General features: G+C 42.3%; 1 protein-coding gene across 2 annotated transcripts in view; it reads right to left on the bottom strand.

The window, feature by feature from the left end:
- Positions 1-3,297: 3,297 nt before the first annotated feature.
- Positions 3,298-22,508, bottom strand: part of IQGAP2 (IQ motif containing GTPase activating protein 2) — a 254,590-nt gene continuing 235,379 nt past the window's right edge. For both annotated transcript variants that reach the window (XM_084881260.1, XM_084881261.1), the window contains 6 exons: positions 15,503-15,590; positions 13,257-13,469; positions 11,914-12,074; positions 10,148-10,285; positions 8,527-8,635; positions 3,298-4,231 (listed from right to left, as the gene is read on the bottom strand). In XM_084881260.1, coding sequence (XP_084737386.1) covers positions 4,118-4,231; positions 8,527-8,635; positions 10,148-10,285; positions 11,914-12,074; positions 13,257-13,469; positions 15,503-15,590 — 823 coding nt within the window. In that variant the 3' untranslated portion in view covers positions 3,298-4,117. The remainder of the gene's footprint in view (positions 4,232-8,526; positions 8,636-10,147; positions 10,286-11,913; positions 12,075-13,256; positions 13,470-15,502; positions 15,591-22,508) is intronic.

Genomic DNA, 22,508 nt, shown 5'->3' with positions numbered 1-22,508 from the left:
ACTTTGGAGTTATATAAAGTGAACTTGATATCTTTTACTTCCTGTATCTGTTCATTTTCCTTCTGCATTAGTGAGGGTTCTCCAGAGAAACAGAACCGATATGTAGAGATACGTGAAGAGATTTATTACAGGAATTGGTCCCTGAGGTTGTGGAGGCTGTCTGCAAGCTGGAGAAGCCGGTGGCATGATTCCGTGTGAGGTTAAAGCCCTGAAAACCAGGACAGTGACAGTGGAACTGCCAGAGCGCAGAGGCCTGAGAACCAGGAGCTCCAATGTACAGGCAGGAAAAGATGGGTGTCCCAACTCAAGAGGAGAGAGAACTGGCCCTCAGTAGACTGGATAATGCCTGCCAGGCATTGGTAAGGGAGATCTCTGCTCAGTCTTTGGATTCAGATGCTAATATATTTTGGAAACACCTTCACAGATATGAAATAATATTTTACCAGCTGTCTGGGCATCCCTTAGTCTGCCCAAGTCGACAGAAAATGAACCATCACGCCTTCCAGTGGAGCAGAGTTAAGAGATTTTGCACCCTAAGGAAAATGGCAGTGAGACCACCTGTCTCCTCCTCAGCTCGCCTTTGGGACTCTACTCCTGCCATTTATAAGGCTCTGCCAAGGCTCTGGACTCACAGAGGGACTGAAACTGTTTCTGTCCTCTGCGGCTTAGAGACTAGTGAAGAGGATTCTATCTTAACCTGTTACTAAGTCCTGGTTTCAGTAACAGAGGCAACAGATTTTCCAAAGCACTGATCAACAATAAGACTATCCAATGCTCACTAGAATCTCTCAAAATACAGACAACCTTCACCGTTTAGAGTTCTGTGGTGTGCCTCTTGGGATGTTAGAGGAGTACCACAAATCCCCACTAAACCACAGCCCAAGTCACACAACTTACATCATGACTAGCACCTCTAATTACGACCCAACCACACACACACTATGGTTTTTCAGTGACATGAGGGAGTCATGTCATGTCGGAACACCGAGTTGTGCACTGGCTTCCCCTCTCTTGGAGATCACTAGAGCATATCCTTAGAGAGGGCGTGGGAGGAACTTAGACGCGAGCAGAGCAAGAATGATGGGCCACGTACAGAAGGGCACGGAAAGCCCTAGGTGCCCAGCAACAGGCAAAACTGGGAAAACAAGGACCTCTCCCCACGGTAACCTTTCTTACCACAGCATTTCCCTGGTTTCATGCCATTCGGACCCTCCCCTGGCCTTTCCCCATGGCATGCGGTTAGTCCCCTAGAGGGGGAACTCACAAAGGGGCCCGGAAATGGCCCTTACGCATGAAGCCCCACAGAAATGAGATTCTGACCTGCATCGAATGCATCTAGGCCTCAGTTGTGTTGCAGCTCCCAGTCCAGAAAAGCAGCAAAACCAAATGAGGGAAGCCACGGCGTCAGGACCAGCTGCACTGACTAACGATGATCCCCAGCCCTCGTGCTGACCAATCTGTAGAAAGCACGACCTTGAAGGACACACCTGGAAAGCTGATGACTATTCTATTGGAATCCTCCCCCGATAAATACCCTCCAGCCAGAGGACCCAGTTCAGCTTTCAGAGGAGCACACCTGTGCCTTCCCCGCCCCTCCCCCAGGTGTTTTCCTGGTCTCTCCTAAGCCCCCAAGGGCCTTTTTTTTTTTTTTTTCCTTTCTTTTTCTTCTCTAACAGGTTTCCTGAGCCCATTTATTCTACAGCTTATTTTTACTGCTCACTTCTATCTCTGTGACTTTCTACATAAACTTTCTCTTATAGTTTGAGTCTTGGCTCTGAGTTAGAAACATCGATGAGAGAGGAACATCCATCAGCTGCCTCCTGCACCCCACCCCCAACCTCCCCACTGGGGATGTGCCCACAACCAAGGTATATGACCTGGGATTGAACCCGGGACCTTTCAGTCCGCAGGCCTACGCTCTATCCACTGAGTCAAACCGGTTAGGGCTACACAAAGATCTTTATTCATACAAATAACACTCAAGCAGTTTACTCAATGTTGAAATAAGTTGACAAGCCCCTTTTATTATTACTATAATATATTTGTAATTGTTTTCAGAGAGGGAAAGAGAAATAGAAACATTGATGAGAGAGAAACATCAATCTACTGCCTCTTGCACCATCCCCTACTGGGAATCGAGCCCACAACCTGGGCATGTGCCCTGACCAGGAATCAAACCAGCAATCTGGGTGCATGGGTCTACACTCCAACCACTGGGCCACACCAGCCAGGCGACAAGCACCTTTTAGAGAGGCTACAAAAGGTTAGCTTTTGCCTCCAAATATCGTTCCCTAATTTTGGCTTTTACCATATATCCACGAGAAGTCCTTTCTGCAGCATGAACAAGGAAGCTTAACCTACCTCCTACTATCCCTCAGCTCCTCTTCCTCGGCTAATACTGGCTGTAGGGGAAATGGAGGTTTATTCTCAAGGTGAAACTTAACTGTTCATTTCTTTCCTTTTACAGAAGTCTGTATTAAGGTTAATGCAACAATAACAACAACACACACCCACAAATAGATGAGACAATGAGCATTATTTTGAAATGTTTACCTTTTGTCAAAAATATGTATAGCCTGAAACAATCACTAAAGTAGCAGATTCTACTTTTTAAAAAAGTTTCAATTTTCCAAATTCTATTGGTCTAATACTGAAAGTTCATTTGTGCCAAGTGTGCAAAAGCTAGCCCGCTTCCTCGGTATTTGGTAATCCCTGTTGGAAAAAAAAAAGTCTGTTGAATGAATGAACAGAACAGAAAGTGTCAGGGAGGTCCCAGCCCAGAAGTCTGAGTTAGTTTTGTGGTGGAGACTGCTAAACCGACCCCAGCAATCACTCTCCCTCTTAATAATAGAACCACTGCCTTCTACCCCAGGCTTTAACTGGGGACATGGCTGCCTCGTTAGGGACCATACTTCCCAGCCTCTCTTGCAGCTAGCTCTGGCCACATGACTAAAGTTTTGTTTGGTCAATGGGATATAGGCAGAAGTGACATGTGTAACTTAAAATGCTTGCCCTGGACTTTTTTCCCTCTTCCTGCCGGCCAGGAATCAGTGACAAGGACAGAGCCGGATCCACGGAAAACCTTGTGGGCCTGCTCACTTCCCTTGGAACTACTGAATTTGAGAAAAACGTCTATCTTGTTTCAGCCACAGGGTGTTGGGTCTCTTGGTCACGGCGGCTTACTCCGTACCCTAATGCATACAACAGGAGTATTCCTACTTTCCCCAGTAAGCCCCGCCAAGAACCTTCTCCACTAAATTGTTTGCATTTATTGAGACAATTAAAAAGCCAAATGAATGTAATTCAGTTAACATTTATTTTACATGAAACAATTTTCAAAGAATACATTTAAAAACCATCTAAATACTGATTTTATTGCATTACAAAAATTGAGAGGCACAATTGAAGTATTCAAATAAATTGTGAGGGGTGGACGTGGGGGCCTAAGATCGCTATTCACGATGTTCCTTAGTCACTTACAGGCTCTGGGTACAAGAGTCTTTACCATGAGGCACTAGTGCACTTCATTTAGTAGGAATAAATCACATAAAATATATACTTTTATACAGAAAGTGTTATTGTCACTTTCAATTACTTATAAAAACTTCATTTAAAATTGCACAAAAGTTCTCTTTAAAATTGATAACTCCCAGAAGACAGGGCTTAGAACTAAGTATCTGTCTAAATAATTCATTACAAATAATTAGGTTTCCATTTCTTCACAGATTAAAAAAAAAATCTATGAAGAAGTACATTATTCAAATGGGATACAACATTTTTTCATAGGAAAATAGGTTTTCACATTTGTTCCTAGTCAGCTAAATTCATTTCTCCCTACTTGAACACAAATCACAGAATGTCCAGAGTTTTAAATCAGAGTACCTATTCCACCGTATAATGTGGAAGTGTTTTCATTAATTCATTTTGTGTGTCATTCTAGTAGTATCAAATTATCAAAAAGGCACAGTGGGTACATTCTTCGGAACAGTTTGGTCTTAAAAAAAAAAAATCACACTTTTATGAGCAGTGATTCCAATCATGTTTAAAAACAAAAATACGAAACAGATTCATTTCCCGATCCAGGTGATACCGAATCCACGGAATTTCTGCAGGCACTTCACTTTCCATAGAATTTCTTGTTCAGCAGGTATATGAGAAGGTTTACATTCACTTTAACCTTATCAAACATTTTCATTACAGCTACTCCTTCATATTGCATCTCAAGTAATTCCTGAAATTTAAGGAACATCATTACATCTCAGACTTAACAAATAGCACATTTAAAAAAACATTCCAGAACAATTTGTTGACGAAAATAAGATTCAAGGGACCTAATGACCTAGGTGGGGGTTCTTATACTTAGATGGGTATCAGAATTATCTGGTGAAAACAGGGGCTAGCTAAAACATGCTAGGCCCCACACCCAGGAATTTCTGATTCTGTAGCTCTGGGGTTGGGCCCCAATATTTGTATTTTAACAAGTGCCTATTCATGATGTTTATATTGTTGGCCGGAGCACCATACTTTAAGAATCATTTACTTAAATGAAAGGAAACAGATTTTTAGAATGGATAGAAACCATTTGAAGAAAACCATTATGATTGTTAATTCAGATATATAATTTTAATTTTTAATTAAAAAATTCAAAACAAATGTTCCAGCAAGATGGGGTATATCCTTTAGAACAACAGTGTTTTCTAAAGTGAACAGAGCAAAAACGATTCCTTAAGGAGTAAAAAGAATATTTGAACTATTTATTTTTATTTTGTTCATTTTTTAAACATTTAAATTTTGTACATGTTTTATAAAGTATATTTTTAGCATAGTGATAGGAGCAAGTATACTTTATAAATAAATATGTACAAATGGGGTGAAGGGATGATGCTATTTATTTTTGAAGTTGTATAATTGAAATTTGGAGAACTGCTATCCAAAGTTAACTCCTTCTGACCCAGACTACTCCTGTTCCTAAACTGAGAACAAGCCCTCGTTCCCAAGTCAGTCTGTCATTCTGTGTTCCCCTGCCACCATGTAACAACAACAACAACAACAACAACAACAAACCTCACCTGTTAAAATTCATAACTGGGTCTCACCAGCCATTTGCATGAGACTAAGCAGTAACATTTCAAAATACACAGGACATGAGACCTTTGCCAAATAGAACTGCCCAGACTAATACCCAAGTTTAATTTTCTTGTTTCTAGCTCTGAAAATTTCTTGGTTCTTAATGATAATGTCTTATGTCTAGCTCTGAAAATTTCTTGGTTCTTAATGATACTGTCTTGAGGAAGGCCACCTGCAGAATCATTTTTGAGAGAAAGTGGCTCTTGTTAGCTTCCTCCTCTACTTTTTCAATTACCTCCAACTGCACTCAACTAAACTCTTACATTATTTAGATATGCTTCTGAGACGGAAATTCCATAGGGAACTGAAGTTCTTTCATCAAGAATGCTTTTACCTACTGAAGTGTACTGGTGGTTCACTTTCCCTTTGGGAAAGGCAAAGTCTATAAATCCAAATCTCTTAGAAAAGAAATCAATAGAATTGAGAAGGAATGGCCGATGCCTGGGGAATTAGCTGGGCCCCCAGGTGGGGAGCAGAGAGCACTTGCCATTGGAAGACTAGATTTTAGTCTTAGCTCCACCGTTTGCTATCATCTGATCTTGCAGTGCCACATAAACCCTGTTTCCTTGTGTGTAAACTGAGAATAACACTCTTGACCTCACAGGAGAGTTACTGGGCCTATGCGATCAAGGTTATCTGCAAACCCTTTTCTTGTCAGGATCAGCTGGAACCTGTGAGAGAAGCAGTGGAGCAGAGTAGTGAAGACAGTGGACTCAGGCTGCCTCCTCCCTAATCAGCTCTCAGCACCTCCACTCTTCAACTGAGAAAGGGAGAATGCCAACCCTGCAGCCTCAGTGAGCACAGGCCATTATTTGTATAAGCAGAACATGTTCATGTATATCTCATCCTTCTGTTATGTATATAGCCTATAGCTATTCTATCTATCCTATCTAATAAAGAGGGAATATGCTAATTGACTGCCCCACCCTCAAAGATGGTGGCATGCCCAGCTGTCCAGAGCCACCCTAGGCTCAGGTAACCAAGGTCGGCCAAAGCTTGAGCTGTTGGCAGTGGCAGCAGCAGAGGTGTGATTGGGCACCACCTTCCCCTGATAGCCTGGTCGCCTCCTGCCCTTGAGGGCTCCTGGACTGTGAGAGGGGGAAGGCCTGGCTGAGGGATTCCCCCCCTCCAGTGCATGAATTTTCATGCACCAGGCCTCTAGTAGGATATAACCTTTAGGAACTAAGGGAAGAGTGGGCTGAAGTAAACCTAGACACAGTGCTACATGGCATCTTCCTTAGACCTGTTAGAATCATTTTACTGTTAATCCTCACCCAAGGATATTTTCCCATTGACTTGTGAAAGGGAGAGGGAGAGACAAAGAAAGAGAAATATCAATGTGAGAGAGACACATCAATTGGTTGCCTCCCCTATGCACCCTGACAAGACCAGGGGATTGAGCCTGCATCTGAGGTAAGCACCCTTGACTGGAATCGAACCTGAGACCCTTCAGTCTTTGGATCAACCATTTACCCACTGAGTCAAACCAAATAGGGCTGTTAGAAACTTCTTTTTTTAAATCAGGACTTTTTAAAAAATATGTATTTTATTGATTTTTTACAGAAAGGAAGAGAGAGGGATAGAGAGTTAGCATCGATGAAGGAGAATCATCGATCAGCTGCTTCTTGCATAGCCCCCACTGGGGATGTGCCTGCAACCAAGGTACATGCCCTTGACTGGAATCGAACCCAGGACCTTTCTGTCCGCAGACCGACCCTCTACCACTGAGCCAAACCGGTTTTGGCTGTTAAAAACTTCTAGACTCATAGTAAAGATCTGGCCATCATGTTTCTCTTGGTATAATTCACTTGATAACGTAATTGTCTGAAAGCTCTATGTATAGAAGCCTGACTTTATGTCTGACAGCTAATATATGTAGGGCCAGCTCCTTGGACATTCAATCTGTGCAGGGTTTCATCATCAGAAGGGCCCTCTACTTTAATGTTCTGCTGTCACCATCTTGAAATTCTCAGTAATTATAAAAATGAATATTATTTTCATTTACATCGAGCCTTGCAAATCTTAAAGGTGGTCATGATGATATGGTAATGACTTTAAAGATCTTGGGCTTATTAGCTAAGGAGTAACATTTCACAATTATGTGGATCAATGAATGGTATAAATAGCTGATCCCACTGCTCATTAAATCCTTAACAAAATGTGGTATTTGCATCAGAGGAAATGGCATGGAATGTCTGTGGCCTTTCTAAACAGAGGTCTCCTGATTGATCTTGGGTCCTTTCTGCCTGGCAAGCGCATGGTATGCCTGCCATCTCTGGAGATGAATCAGTAACCAAGGAGCATTCTTTTCTCTTCCCATGTTTGCCAAAATGTTACATGAAGTAACTCAAGACTTCCCATTAAATTGTTAGATGGATACAGTTAGTGATATTTAAATTCAGTTAGAAAACAATACTGTTTATTTAAGTATACGTTTCAATAATTACATAGTGTCTTTTATTTCTCTCTCTATACTCTAATTTGCTCCATGATCTCACTGTTTTTATCATGCCCACTTAGCTCCCATTTTTGTCTTAAGTTACAAGCAGGCAAGATAGAAGAGAGGGCTCTGGTATCTGCTCCCTGGAGGGAGGCAACTTCAGGGCTCTCAGGGCTGGGCGGGGCCGGGCTGGGCGGGCAGTGAGGCTGGGACATCCATCATGTCCAGTGGTGGGTCAAGATGGTTCATGTAGAATACCTGAAAACCATTTCATCCAAATAGTTTGGGACCCAGGTAAATAGGTATTATTGCCATTTAAAAATTCTTATACAAAAAAGAAAACTCAATTCTCTAAGTTGATTCTGTGCTAAGAATGAAGAAGTTGGCAGCAGATGTTTGGTTGTTTTCTCCCTTCATTTTTTTGGAGGATGGCGACACAGACTTGATTTCTCAGTATCTGTTTGAGTATCTTTGGCTTAAATGTAGTTCTTATGAGAAAATGACAATAACTCAGACTGCAAATATTATTTTTCTATTTATAGTTACCTGTTTTGCACAAAGTCATTCATTCATATGATCCCAAACAAATGAACAGATTTAAGAAACATGTAAAGAAAAACACTCCAGGAAGGAGGAGGGAGGAAGGAGGAGAAATGCACACACAGTCTTAGAAAGAAATACAAGTTCCTCACAACAGGAAACTTCCCAGCCTCTACTTAACAGCTCTGAATACTTCCATATTATTCTCTACGCTTTAAAATGGAAAACATGGTTTTACCACCTAAAAGCATTTTAAGTTCCAATCATTTGAAAAATCATAGCCTTTAAAAAAATAATCAATGCATCAAAAGCTAATATTGGCTAATAAGGCTTACATTGGCCTTCTTTGCAGAAGTTCATTGTCATCAAGAAGAGGTAATTTCAGGGCTCGCCCTCAGTTCTCAGAAGTCCCACCTTACCTGAATATCGAGCTGCACCTTTTCCATCTCCACGCCCAGGAATTTGGATTTGACATCGAAAATGCCCACATCTTCAGTGGCTGAGATATCAAATGTAACATTTTTAAACCTAAGGAAGAGAAGGACAGTCACACATGTGGAACTACAAATATATGCTCAAAGCTGAAACAAAGCAATGGAATCCTCAGTTATCATTCTCAATGAATGGTCTAAGTCCGTGGTCGGCAAACTGCGGCTCGCGAGCCACATGTGGCTCTTTGGTCCCTTGAGTGTGGCTCTTCCACAAAGTACCATGGCCTGGGTGAGTCTATTTTGAATGAGTGGCATTGGAAGAAGTTTAAGTTTAAAAAATGTGGCTCTCAAAAGAAATTTTAATCGTCGTACGGTTGATATTTGGCTCTGTTGACTAATGAGTTTGCCGACCACTTTAAGTCATCCCAAACTACCCATCCTTTCCTCAATCCTGCTCACTAAAACTGTGCTTCATGGCTCTTGTTGAGGTAACTCACAGAGCACTGGAGTAGGTGCTTAATGACAACAGAATGCAAAATATGGTCCTTGCTCTTAAAGAGCATAAAATAGAGTTGGAAGTATAAGAGAGTCACAGAATATGAGAACTGAACATTGACTTATACCACAAAGGGGCTAGGTAAGTGTTTCAGAGGCTAAGTTTTATAGGAAGCAGCGTTTTCTGAGTCCGTGCCTTCAGGAGGTTTGATGGGAGAATGGAACCGAAGCCAGGCCCTGACGGAAGGAGAGGAGTTAGGAGCAGTGGATCTGGCTTCCCCCAGACCAAGGACAAGGGCGTGATGGGGCATCAGGTTCACGGTCCCTTTCTATTTTCATTTCTAATTAAATTTACTGGGGTGACGTTGGTTAATAAAGTTTCGTTGGTTTCAAGTGTACACTTCAATGACACATGCCCTGTAGATTGCACTGTGCCCACCACTGGAAGTCAGATCTCCTTCTGTTAACTACCATATGTTTGACCCTCTTTACCCTTTACCACTTCCTGTATCCCTCCTGCCCTCTGGTAACCGCCATGCTGTTATCTGTGTCCATGACTTTTTGTTTATCTTGTTTGTTCATTTGGTGCTTTTCCAGGTCCCTTTAAAAGAGAAAACCCAATGGTGCCCGGGGTGGGGATGCAGAAGGGGGTTCGGCTCTCTCCTCCACACCAAAGACACCCCCTGATAGCAGAGGGCTGGGGTGTCAGACCCAGGTTGGCATGCAGTCTGTGGCTTTGAAATGAGAAAGGCACCATTTTTCAACGGTAAACCATCTAACCTATCAAGACCAGAAGGCAGCCTTCATTCTCACTGCTATGACTCCGTTTCTTTTGGAGGGAACAGGGGGGCTGGCAAATCCAGACACACTGGACAGGCCAAGGGAAACACACCTTGATGAGCCCTTCATACAGCCCACCAGATGCTCAAGGCCTGCTGGGAAGACGTAATGATGACAACCCACGCATCTCCCCATCACCTATCATCAAGGGTTAGCCCTGACAGACCAAAGGAAGCTCTCCTCAGAGGCCCCGGGTACCAGAGGACTGTGGGTGAGGCGTTAGGGGCGCTGGGGGTGGGGGGTGCGTTCTGTGCGGGTTCCTGGTCACACTCACTGGTTGGTCTGTATGTCATCGATGCCCAGCAGCACACCCTTCTCATGCAGCTTCGCGCCCGTGTACCTCACGGGCTTCGCCCTCTTCATCCCCTTGGGCTCTCCTTTCCCGTCTACTTTGATTGACCGCCGGGAATTCCTAGCAAAAGGAGAACAAGCCGTCTGTCATCGTATTGGCAAACTCAGATGTTCCTGGCAACGCAGTAACCAGGCCCTAGGTGTACGCTGCTGTGCAGACCTAGCCCCCATGGCCCCGAAGAGACAGCTTCCTGTTCTGTGGCGGTAGGTGGCGATTTTCCCCACGCAGTAAAACCTCACGAGGCACTGCGTCAGGGGAAGCTATTTCCAAAGTGACGAAGTTTGAATTACAGACGAATATTTTCCATAGAACTTGCACTCTATTTCTCAGGCACCTCGAAGTGGCCCTATGAACTCCTTTTGCAAGCAGTCTTGGTGCAATAACAGGAACAGTGTACTCCTGAGTAAAGTAAGGTGACCAGACGTCCCGCCAAAAGCCGGACGTATGGTCACCTTAGTAAAGGTATTCCTAGGGCTGCTTTAATTCCTTCAACAGACACTACGTAGCCAGCACTGTTCTAAGAGCTTTATAAACACTGCCTCACATGTACAGGATTAACATTTCCATAATGCTCTGAAATAAAGTTCCTTTTCTACATGCTCTTCCATTTAGCTCTGAGGCTGGCACTCCTCATTCGCCTTCACAGGAGACACCTGGGGCTCCAGAGAAGTTCACCGGACACGTTCAAGATCACACACTGTGAGAGAGAATCAGAACCAAGTCTAGCTCCCCTGGCTGCAAGAGCTTGTAAAATGCTTTCAAGTAGTTTAGCCTTTAATTCAAACTGAAGTCTGACATAGTCTGTAATAAATACCTAAGGAAAACCTCTAACATTTCTTAAGTCTCTAAAACTTCTAATACTTCTACTGAATATTAACTTGACCAACTTTTTCCTCCCGGGGACAGAGCAAAAGTAATTTACAGGCCACAAGCAAATGAATTAAAATTCAGAACTAGTGGGACACACACGTGTGACTGATATTTGGTTATTTCCCTTCATCAAGCTTCTAAGATTAATGGAATATATTTTTCCCTATAGCACCATTTCCTACTGTCCAAGTTGATAACAAGCATTACATAAAAACACTGTATTACCTATTTAAAAGGATAATTAAATTTTTATTAAGTATTGACCTTAGTCTAATGATAAGAAAAATTATGAGCAAACAATACTCATTACAAGTAGCTATAATGCATATCGAAAATCTATGCTATGCATGCTAATGGGTAACAGAGAACTGCCAAATTTTGTTTTTTGTATCAATAATGATTTTTTTAAAACTACTAAGCAATTTAAAATTATTAGGCTGCTATGCAATTAGCAAATATCTGGTGTTATCTAACATTACCAAGAACATAAATTATTGTCTACTGTAAACATTCCAAAAAAACAAGAGTAGCCGTTGTTTTTTATAATAATGCTTAAAAGACATCTTTGATTAAAAAAGACAAAAGACATAATGCAATTTCAGGTATAAAATTATGCTGGTGGGGAATTACAAAGTTTCTAAATTCAGTCCTGCCTTCTTAGTCCACAGTGCCAATTCATAAAATTGAGATTCTAGTTTTTGGTTATAAAATAAAGCAAAAATTTGCCTCCAAACCCAACCCAACAGCCCAAGACTGTAAAAGAATTGGCATCCCATATAAATCATGACATTGCAAATGAATATATGGTTTTAACTTACTTTCTTTTTAAGTTGTCTAAGCAAGTCTTTATGTAGGTGTCATAATAATTAACTTGCTCTTCATAAAACGCTGCCTTCTCGTTAAGTGCTTTCAAGGTCTGCTGAAGTTTGGCCAATTCAGCTTTTCGAAGCTTACGGTAGATTCTTTGATTTCGAATATCCTAAGACAAGTAAAAGTTATGTGAGATTTAAGCAGAAGTGAGCTTTACCATCTTGCCCATTTTCAACAAGGTGAGCATCAAGCATCAAATGGGAATTTGTGACTGTTAACTTGTTGTTTATCTCAGTCACTTTATTTTAATTCCTCACAACCTTCCCTCTTCACTTCTGAACTGGCAAGTGCCCATGTTTCACTTTAAGATAAGGTGACTAGATGTCCCGATTTTTAACAGTTTGTCTTTTTTTAAAGAAAAATCGGGACTTTTTTTAAAATGCTGTGGGATGTGGGACAAATTGTTAAAAATCGGGACTGTCTCGCCTTACTTTAAGCAGGTTGCTAAGGTATATATTTTTCTTCATGTAAAAGCAAAGAAGCATCAATTTCTCTACTACCCATTCTCAAAGACTAATATTTCCCGCCCAGAGCTATAGAAAGGAGCGCTGCTTCACTTGAGTCAGCTGCTGGGAGCAAACAGCCCATGGAACGGACCATGGCGTTCCATGGAAGCACGAAGCCCAGTGCATTTGCCTCCCAGAAGCAAGCAAGCTTTTTCTCTGATCACGTCACTGCTTTTAACCTCTCGGCCCATTTTAAAGGGTGTGTGTGGATAAAAAGAATAAAATGTCCTTTGAACCCAAATATCCTTGGAAACCAAATACTTTCTTATCCTTGGCAAACAGGTCTCAGCCAGTTCCTGTAGGGTTTCCTTGCGCTAATTTGAGAGCCTTTGCTCAGGAAGTTTCTCAACTGTAAAGATATGGGATGAGAAAATGGAAATGAGTCTTTAAGTCAGAACTGCACTTAGAGGTAAATTTTCAGGGACATAAATGTACCACCTCAGTGGCAGGTCCTAAGAGCAATTGGGCAATAAGACAACTAACAACCCCAGAAAGAACTTTCCTAAAAGTGTCATCTTAAGAAGACCAGTAGGTATTGCTTACAAGATGAAACATAGCTATGACGTTTCCGGAGCATTTATTTCCGGTATGTGTCAACTCTTTAATGACTTGGGGGAATTAGGATCATTATTAAAAGTCATCCACTGCTTTGAAACCTTGAACAGTCTGTGATATTGACCATGGCCTATACAAATATGAATCCCTCCTGTCACCTCCCAGATTGCTCAGAATGTGACCAATGATTAGCAAATGGCTGCTAAGAAAGAATTATTATTTCCAAAAACCTTGGCAATGGCATTGAGAATGTCTTGGTATTTATTTTTGGATGACAAGCGTCCCATCTCTTCCAAAGTCCGAAGATTCCTCTGGATTTTCCTCTTTTTCTGCTCAAGGGGCAGCTGTGCATCTTCAACCATAGACTGTCCGTCCTTCATTTCTTCTGGAGCTTTGGAATATTTAATTGCACGGCTCTCCATGTCTGTGGCATGAGCCTTTTCCTGAAAAGCGAAAAATATCAAGATGTTGCTTTTTATCTGACTCCCTAGTCCCACAGATTCAGATCCTGCACAAAGCAAGTTACTGTCATAATGACAGAAGTCCTCAAATAGATTCCAATCACCAGATGTGCTCTTCATGGGTCTTGAGGTAGGTCTTTGGGAAGGAATTACCTCACTTTTTGAGAAACATAGCAGTGGTGTCAGGCCTTTTGGTGACAAAATCCAATAGCTACTTTCCTGCTAAGGTGACAGATTGCCCACATCATGGACACAATACAATGGATAACTGATATTTATAGTTTCCTGGATGGAAGGATTTCAATTCCTGGATAGTCCAGTTGAAGATATTAAAAACTAAATTACCCATGGAAAAAAAAAAACACATGGCTGTGAGGACTCTGAACATGCAGAACTCAGCTAAACTCTCACACATCCGCCCTATTTTAAGCCGAGAAGGCAGTCAGAGATTGAGAGAATATTCTCAAACTTCCATCTCTGAAAAAGCTAAGGCTTTCTTTGAACCAAAGGAAATAAAAATATTCTAGCATGTGGTAAGTTCCTAAATAAATGATAAGTAAATGAATGAATGTAATTTCGATAGTTAAAAAAAAAACAGTAATAAAAGGGACTGGTGATCTTCCTATTTCATTGTACTAGACAACTGATTGACACAATAGGTAAAGTCTGAGGACACAAATGTTATTAGACCCACAGCACAGGTCACCATTATGGGCACAGGAACAATTGAACAGGCCAGCAGTAAACAGCAATAGTAGCAGCAGCAGCCAACGCTATTGAGCACTTAACATGTTCCAGGTATCATTCTACCCTCTACCATGTTTTAGCTCATTTATTCCTGTCTGTGAATTGGTACTATTCTTCTTCCCATTTTACAATTGAGGAAAATGAGGCACAGAAATATTTCTAGGTGCCTAGGGTTACACAGCTAGGAGGTACAGAGTTATACTTGACCTTGGAAGTCTGTGTTCTTAGTGACTATGCTACATTTGGGGAAAAATGAAATAGGAATAAGGACTAAAATTCTCATACTAAATTAGTAGGATGTTCTACCTACATTGTTTTAAAAATATCCACACATTAACCAACATCAAAAACTTAATTTTATTGTATGTTTCTTAAAACTGTGACAATGATTTCTTGGCAACCAATTTAATTAGGAATGATTTAGGAAGATTATGTGCAGTTCTTCTAAGAAAGAACTAATTATTATAGATGATTTTGTCAACGTTTGCTTAAGGAGTGGCAATTATTGATACTAAGGCAACAATGAAATTAATTCAGAACTAACCAAACATGCATTTTATTTTTTAAGTCTCACCTGAGGATATGTTTACTGGCAGGGAGAGAGTGAGAGACAGAGAAACAGAGATAGGTTGCCTCCCATATGCGTCCCAACTGGGGATGGAATCCGAAACCTTTTCGGTGTGTGGGATGACGCTGGGACCAACTGAGCCACCAGGGCAGGGCCATGACGCGTTTTTAAAAGATGTTAATAGAGATCTTAATGCAAGACTGTTATGACACTGCAGTTACTTACACCAGGATAACGGTACGTGACCCAACAGACTCAAGACATTTGCTTCTGAGGAATTCGAAAAGTTTTAATGTGAGACACTTCATGGTTTCTTCAAGTTAGCAAACATAAAATATGAAAGACATTTTTCTACATCCTGTCGACTAGAACTCTCTCTTACTGACTTATCCGCCCATCTACTGACAAAGTTTATGATGAATATTCATTCATTCATTCATTTGAAAGACCCAGAACTACCTTCCTAGTCCAGGACAAAATTACTTCCAGCCTAAATTCAGCGCTACATTTTCTACTTCATTGATTCTCCATATGGATTTCCTAGATAGCTGAACTCAGCCAGAGTAACAGATAAAAATTACTCACTTCCAAATCATTTTAGATATAGTTGCTCTGAGATAACAGTAAACATTTGGCATGAAGATTAATAAAATGGATGAATATCTATGGTACTTATTATTTTACACTCTAAGACCAATACCTGTTGTGCAGTTGCGGGTGTCTCTAAGATTTCTGTCAGTGTGTTTCCTGGTTGGTTCCGGATCACATCAATGATCAGTTTTTTGGTCCTTTAAAAACAGAAAAAAGAGACAGACTCAGCCAGCAGCCCTACAGAAATCTGCTTTTCCGAGGGAGGGCACAACACATGCAGCAATAAAGCTTCGAAGGTAATCCCTTAAGTAACACAGTCTCGCAGAAATTCTCCGCCTCTGCTCTAAGGCTCCGGAGAGTTTGTGAGCGCCAGATAGTCGAAGCCTGGGCTTTCTATGCCCTTAGAGGAGGATTATTCTGTCAGTAGCATGAGCCCAAGTATGTCAAACAACTCCTTATCTAAATACTTTCCTTCTTTTTAGACTCTGGCTACTTTTTGTGGAGGAGGAGGAAAAAGTGCTGCTGATGTGGCTTGCTACCACGGAGGGTGCGGGACTGATCCCAACACCCCCCTTTCCTGACTTTAACAACTTTAAAGCTTCGGAGCCTGTTTAATACATGGCAGGGTTAGGAGCCAGACTAAGGGCTACCTCTCCTGCTCTGAGAAAGTTCTGAAACAGGTGGAAGGCCAGTGTGAGTAGGCGCCCTGTGAGGGCTGTGGGGGGAGGTTAGAGGGGTGGGGTTTGGCTGTTGGCCGACACAGCAGCAGGGGGTGGGGGAGTGAGGAGGAGGGGGGGTTGAAGAACCTCTCCTCTGGTGGAGGACTAACAGACGGTCTCGGGTCCTTGTCTCCAGGTGGTGGAGAATGAAGAGCTGCTCAGGAAAAAGTTAGGAGCTAGAAAACTCCTCTGGAAGTGCCTTCGTTATGGTACTCGGCCATCTCGTCCTAATTAAAGATCAGGTTATGTAGTTATGTACACAAATCTATAGTAATAAAAGTGTAATATGCTAATTAGACCGGATGTCCTTCTGGACGACCTTCCGGATGAGGCCTTGGTGGTGGGAGCAGAGGCCAAGGCAGCTGCCACGGCGGGTGGGGGCCAAGCCCCTTGCACAGATTTCGTGCACCAGGCCTCTAGCTTTAGCATAAAAGCAAATGGTCAAGTCGGCTCACTTTTCCCTGAGTGGGGACAGTGCTACTGGCTAGAGCATCCCTTCCAAGCAAAGGAAGCAGAGAGAAGTTGCCTGGAGTTACAAACAGGTCTATGCAGTGCCTGAAATTTCACTTTTCGTGCGGTCCTGCTGTTGCATTTCACCTCAGCTCTTTCAAAGGCATCACGTGGTCTCACTGGACGATGAACTTTTCTCAACTACAGCAGGGAATGTATGCACAGCACGGACAACGGGAACGAGAACAAAACAATGCTCACGCTCTGAAGCATCGGCAACTGCTCGCAAATGACAGAGGAAGCCCTCAAAGTCAATTCCAAAAATGTTATCTTTGAAAATAGGGTGAAATCTACTAAGCCATCTGTAAACATCATTTTTCTCACTTCTTCCTTACTGCAAGTCTGTCTGAGAAGAAAGATCACAGCCCTTTCCGCTGGCCCATGACCCGTTCCTGCTGGGGATTTATGGGCTGTCTGGGAGCGCGCAGATAAACAGGCTGCCAAGAGTCAAAGGTGGGCGCCCGCTAATTATAGCCACGTGGGAGAGGGCACTGTTTCCGAGGCCGCCGAGGCTCCCCACACAGCCCCGTCCCCCAATCATCATCATACATGTCTGAAACGGGAACATCGGGCTAAAAATAAAACCTCTGGGTGATTTTAAAAAACACACACACACAGTGACGTCTCTCATCTAAAGTAATATTCTAGGAACCACGTATGATATATGCTTCCAGGAAACTCCCAGCTCATCTCTTCAGAGAAGCTATCTGTGACCAAAATGACTGGGACTATGGCGAGCGGATGTTTGTTTGTGCAGGAGATGCTGGGAGATAAGCTGCCCGAACAGCCTTCCTCTCCTTGGCCGCCTACTGTATGTCAGACTGCTGGAATCCACTGCCAAGTTCTAACCCTGACATCTTACATAGAAGTGGGCATCCAGCTTCATGAAGGGACTCACTACCTGCCCCCCCACCCCCTCGCCCCCCCGGCATGCCTACTGGTTAAGAACACTGGGATCACATAGATCTAGGGTCAAACTGGGGCTTGTGTGCACTTGTGCCAATTATATTATCCCTTTACTTAAACACCCTGATGTAACGGGCATCTCCCTGAGAATGGATGCAAGGAACCACTGAAGAGCTGCATGTAAAGCCCTCGGCTCACTGGGGTCTGACGTGTCGTAAGCACTCAGGGGAGCACGGAAGCTGTGCTGCCCAATGTGGCAGTCGCTGGCCCCCGGGGGCACGGGAGCCGCTGCCCCGTGGCAGGTCCACACCGAGACGGGCTGCCAGTGTGACACACACACTGGCTTAGTATGAACCAAGAGTGTACCATTCTTTAATAACATTTTTTATACTCATTACATATTGAAGTAACACTTTTGCACACACTGGGTTAAAGTAGAATTAATGTCATCTGTTTCTTTTAAAAACGCAGCTTCTGGGAAATTTAAAGTCAGTTGCGTGGCTCACATTCCATTTCTTTGGCGACTGAAGCATTGGAACGCTCACTCCCCTCTTAAACGGGCAGCCCTCTGAGGCCTGCCTTCCCGTGGTGTCCACTCCCTGGACCTGGTCAGGCACAGGACTTCCGCCCAGGGGGCACCTTGGGAGATAGTCTAACCCCTGGTTTGACAAATAAGGCGACGAGGACCTGAGAGGGCCGGTGGTTTCTGAAAGTTGGGAAAACAACAAGCTGAGCTTCCTTTCCTCACCCCTCCTCGCCCCCCAGAGAGGTGCCAGACGGTGCCCCCATCCCCTTTGCCACCACTTTTCTTTTCCCGAGTGCAACCCCTCAGTATGTTAAGCCCTTCACAACTGAATTTAAAGAGAGTTCATAGTTCTGCTCACATTTCAGTTTGCCAATGCAAACACAATATTCCCAATATGGTCTGACCAGCATAAATCATCTGGTTAGAGTACTGGCCCCGGGACTCCAAACAACATGTAAGACAGGCTGATAAAGCCAAGGGCTCTGGCGCCCTATCTGAATGGGAAGGTATTAGCTCTGAGGAAGAATTAGGGAAAGAGAAAGAAAGAGGGGGGAAGGGGAAGAAGAAGGAAGTGAGAGGAAGAGAGAGGAAGGGGAGAAAGAGACAGAAAGACACATAGACACACACACACACACACACACACACACCAGGCTGCTTATTCATCATAGCTGTGCTCACATCCCACTGTCAGTAAGTAAGTCTACATGACGCTCGTAAACTGGCGTGGCCCCTTAGGTTTGGCCATTCCCCTCACACAGCATCTGTTATTACACTCTGACCAGTAGCACTTCTGAGCCTCCCCTTCCGCCATCTGCCTGACAGTGTACCCCAGGTGGAAAAGAAACTTGTGCTGTGGAAGCTAAGGAACATTTCCAGTTGCTTAAACTTCTAATAACATGATTACACATTTGATCACCCAACTTCAAATATCACCTTAGCTCTCATTGGACCCAAAGCAAGGGAAGCTCTCGGCTGGGATGATGGATGCCTGAACAGAATCATGTGCTGGGAAACATTCTTAAGAGATGACAACTTAAGCACTCAGACAGCTAAGTATGATTAAAAACCACAAATATTTCCTTCTACTTAAACACATACTTCTGTAGAAAAAGAAGCTTAATAACAAAGTCCATACGGATCACATATTTTAAGATGAATCATAAGTTATAATGAGATTTACAATTGGATGGGGTTTTTTTTCTTTCTAATTTATAAGGTGTGAATGCATGACTTCATTTGCTCACCAGAGCCCTTCCTCCCTCTCCCCTCTTCTCTGATTGGTGGCTGAGGACACTGAGAGTCAGGTGACTGGCTCTGAGCCCCATGGCTAATAAGTGAGAGTTTGAAGCTGTAATTCCAGGTTTTTGTTTTGTTTTGTTTTGTTTTTCCTAATTCTTTTCCTATCAACATGCTTGGTAGCTCTGACAAAATGGCAGGCACCCACACCAGGGCTCCCTATTCCATAGACATACAGAAGGAAGACAAATAAAATGTTTCTTGCTGCTCCGATTACATGCCTTCATGTCCCTCACGTCTGTCAGTCACTCCTTCTCTTTGGCCTGGAAAGATGCCCCAGCATCAGGTATGCAATAATTGCTCTGCTATTGCTCTCAACATTTCCTCTAAGATTCTTGAGAGTACAACGGGCCACAAGTTGTAAAACCTGGTGATCAAGAAAATGGTCCCTGGAAGATTTAAGATCTTTTAAGTCTGAATCTATGATCCACTGACTAGCCACACTCCCTAGAAAAGGGTTTTTTGTCTGTTCTGTGCCTCATTTCCTCATCTGTAAAATATAGTTAATAACCTCTATTTCTTGGAGATGTTGAGAGTATTATATGAGATAAATGTCATTATATATATATATATATATATATATATATATATATATATATTATATTATGTATGCTATTATCCATCTATATCTATAGGACAGTCCCTGTACAGGTTATTTGCTATCATTATCATTTTCATCCTCATTTAATTAGTAAGAACTATGAAACTAGCATGGAATTAAATTTACAGGCATAAGGATTAACAATGCCTCAAATTCTGCTACTGTAGAGACTCCCAAGAATATGAGTTTCTCATGACTGGAAAGCTAGTGATTTTGTAATTAATCATAAGAGGTCATTTCTAAAGGTGAAAACACAACTCATTTAACAAGGCAGCAAAATAATTTTTGATAGAGAAAAGCCAGATTTTTTCACGTTCCAACTATTTACATTCCATGATTATCTACTTCATAGTAATTTCTGAAGGTGCTGTCAGATTTCAGTTAAATTTGGTTCTCTAATGAAGGGTCTCAAAAACTACATTGTATGTTTGAGTTAGGAATTTGGCTTATTAGCTTGGAAAAATCATCCCCATAAATCACCACTTCAAAGTGTATGTTAATGGAATTTCAATGATATATGATATGAATTTAAAGCCTGTCAGGGACTAGCTACTTGCTTCTTAGAATTTTAGACTTTAAACTTCCTCACCTCAAAGATACAGACTCAGAATAGAAGGTCTTCAAGCTCCCTGCCAATGACACATTTTATAATTATCCAGTAGTAGCAAGATTTAAAAACATATACTGAAAGAATAATGTATTTGGAAGTAAGGCTTGCCTAACCTCTGGAGCTAACTCTGAATCTTTGGGCAATACCCAAATTCCACTTTCAGGGACAGCTAATTGGTCAATCTTCAAGCTGATGTTCTCATTGATCATGGGGCTATTTAGTGGAGCATGCCAACAGCAGGATCTTGAAGCCTGCCCAAAGGAAGGCTCTCTAGACCCCATAGGTCTGTGAGAGCAGTGAATTATCAAGTCTATTAAGACACTGGCCCAACAGCTTTTTTTTTTTTTTGTATAAATGGAAAAGATTCTATAATTCACATGGAATTATAAGAATTGCAAAGAATCCCAAGTAGCCAAAAGAATCTTGAAATAAAACCACCGGCTGGCTCTATTTAGCATGGATATTAAAGGGGCAGACTGACTGTTTTCAGCACACAATGGGGAGCTGGGAGGGAACCACTCTAGGACTGGGGCAAGCGGGACAATGCCCAGGACAATGGCCAAGGCAGATGGGCCTGGCTGTTTAGTTTTGCTTTTAAAAATGTGAATCCCCAAAACTGGCAGAACCATGGGACTCACATTCAGAAATAAGCATGAACACATGATATTTAAATTATTTAATATTTTAGACTATCGAAATTGTGATTTACATTCATTAATGCAGACCTTTCACTGAGCACATTTAGAAAATGATGTTCGGATAGCAGCCAAAACCAATTATGAAAAAAAAAAAGTCTTTGCATTGTTTCTAAGCACAAAGCTTATGAGATCATAGGATACTTGACCTAATTTAATTTGCATGGCGGAAACACACAATCTGTATTTCCAGTTACCTTTCTAACTGGCACTTGCTCAGAGGAACCCAGGGAGTAGACTGCACCATTTCCCCCTTTTCTGCTCTGCCCTGTGTCCTGGCTGCACAAATTTAACCTGCCTGGCTGGTCAGTAGTCTAAAGGAGCTGCACTCAGTTCTCCGAGGCCAAGGTTATGTATGAGTCCTGCATCTTGTCCTCTGTCCTACAGCTGAGTTGTGCCCTCCACCATCAGACTTCCGGCTCTGGAGGGCAGGGACCTGTCCCGGCTTGCTCACTGCTGTATCCCAGCATCAAGCCCAGTGCTGTGGACACAGCATCGGTACTCAGATATTGGCTACATGAATGAATAGAGCCTTAGGTGATCGGAGGATAAAATAAGTAAGTGTAATAGAAGCAGCGCACATCAAAACACGGCAAACCGAGTAGGTAAGCTTTTACGGTCATGGTCTAAATATCTGGGCGGGGGGGGGGGAATCAACTGGGAATGAGTGCTGTCTGAAGCATGTCAGGGGCAGAATAGAAGCTCCTGTCAAGTGAAAACAACCTCAGAACTCAGGGCATGTAGCTTGGAAGTATGTGTGAAGTATTATTTTAAAGACACACTTATTTCTTTTGTCTCCATTTCCACGTCCATGCTCCATCTCACCGCAACATGCCACTGTTCAAATGTGCAAACACACATCCTTTGGTTTATGTGAGTTCTTAAAGAATGTATTGTTTGGTGAGCAAGTATTCCTGGTTTTATGATGTTTGAATTTATGCTGCCATCAGGGATCTCATTCTTTCTTACTCTGTGGTACGCAACTGGTATGGAATATCTAGGAGGCATTGAGGGAAAGAATACCCTATTATTTATAAATTGAATGCTTCATCTGAAATCTTTGGGAGTGGTGAGTAAGGTAAAAATTAAGTCAAAGCTGATAAGTGTATCCAGTGTAATAGAAAAGGCTAATAAATCAGATGATGGCATTAGGTCATATCATGTGTGTGCCTTTTACATAACTATTTTATACCACAAATCAAATTCAGTTCAAGGTATTTCCTCACTAATCTTCTGACCACTCTGAAACAGA

This window comes from Pipistrellus hanaki (assembly GCF_964339955.1).
Source record: "Pipistrellus hanaki genome assembly, chromosome: 4".
Lineage (NCBI taxonomy): Eukaryota > Metazoa > Chordata > Mammalia > Chiroptera > Vespertilionidae > Pipistrellus > Pipistrellus hanaki.
This window is presented reverse-complemented; position numbering and strand designations above follow the sequence as displayed.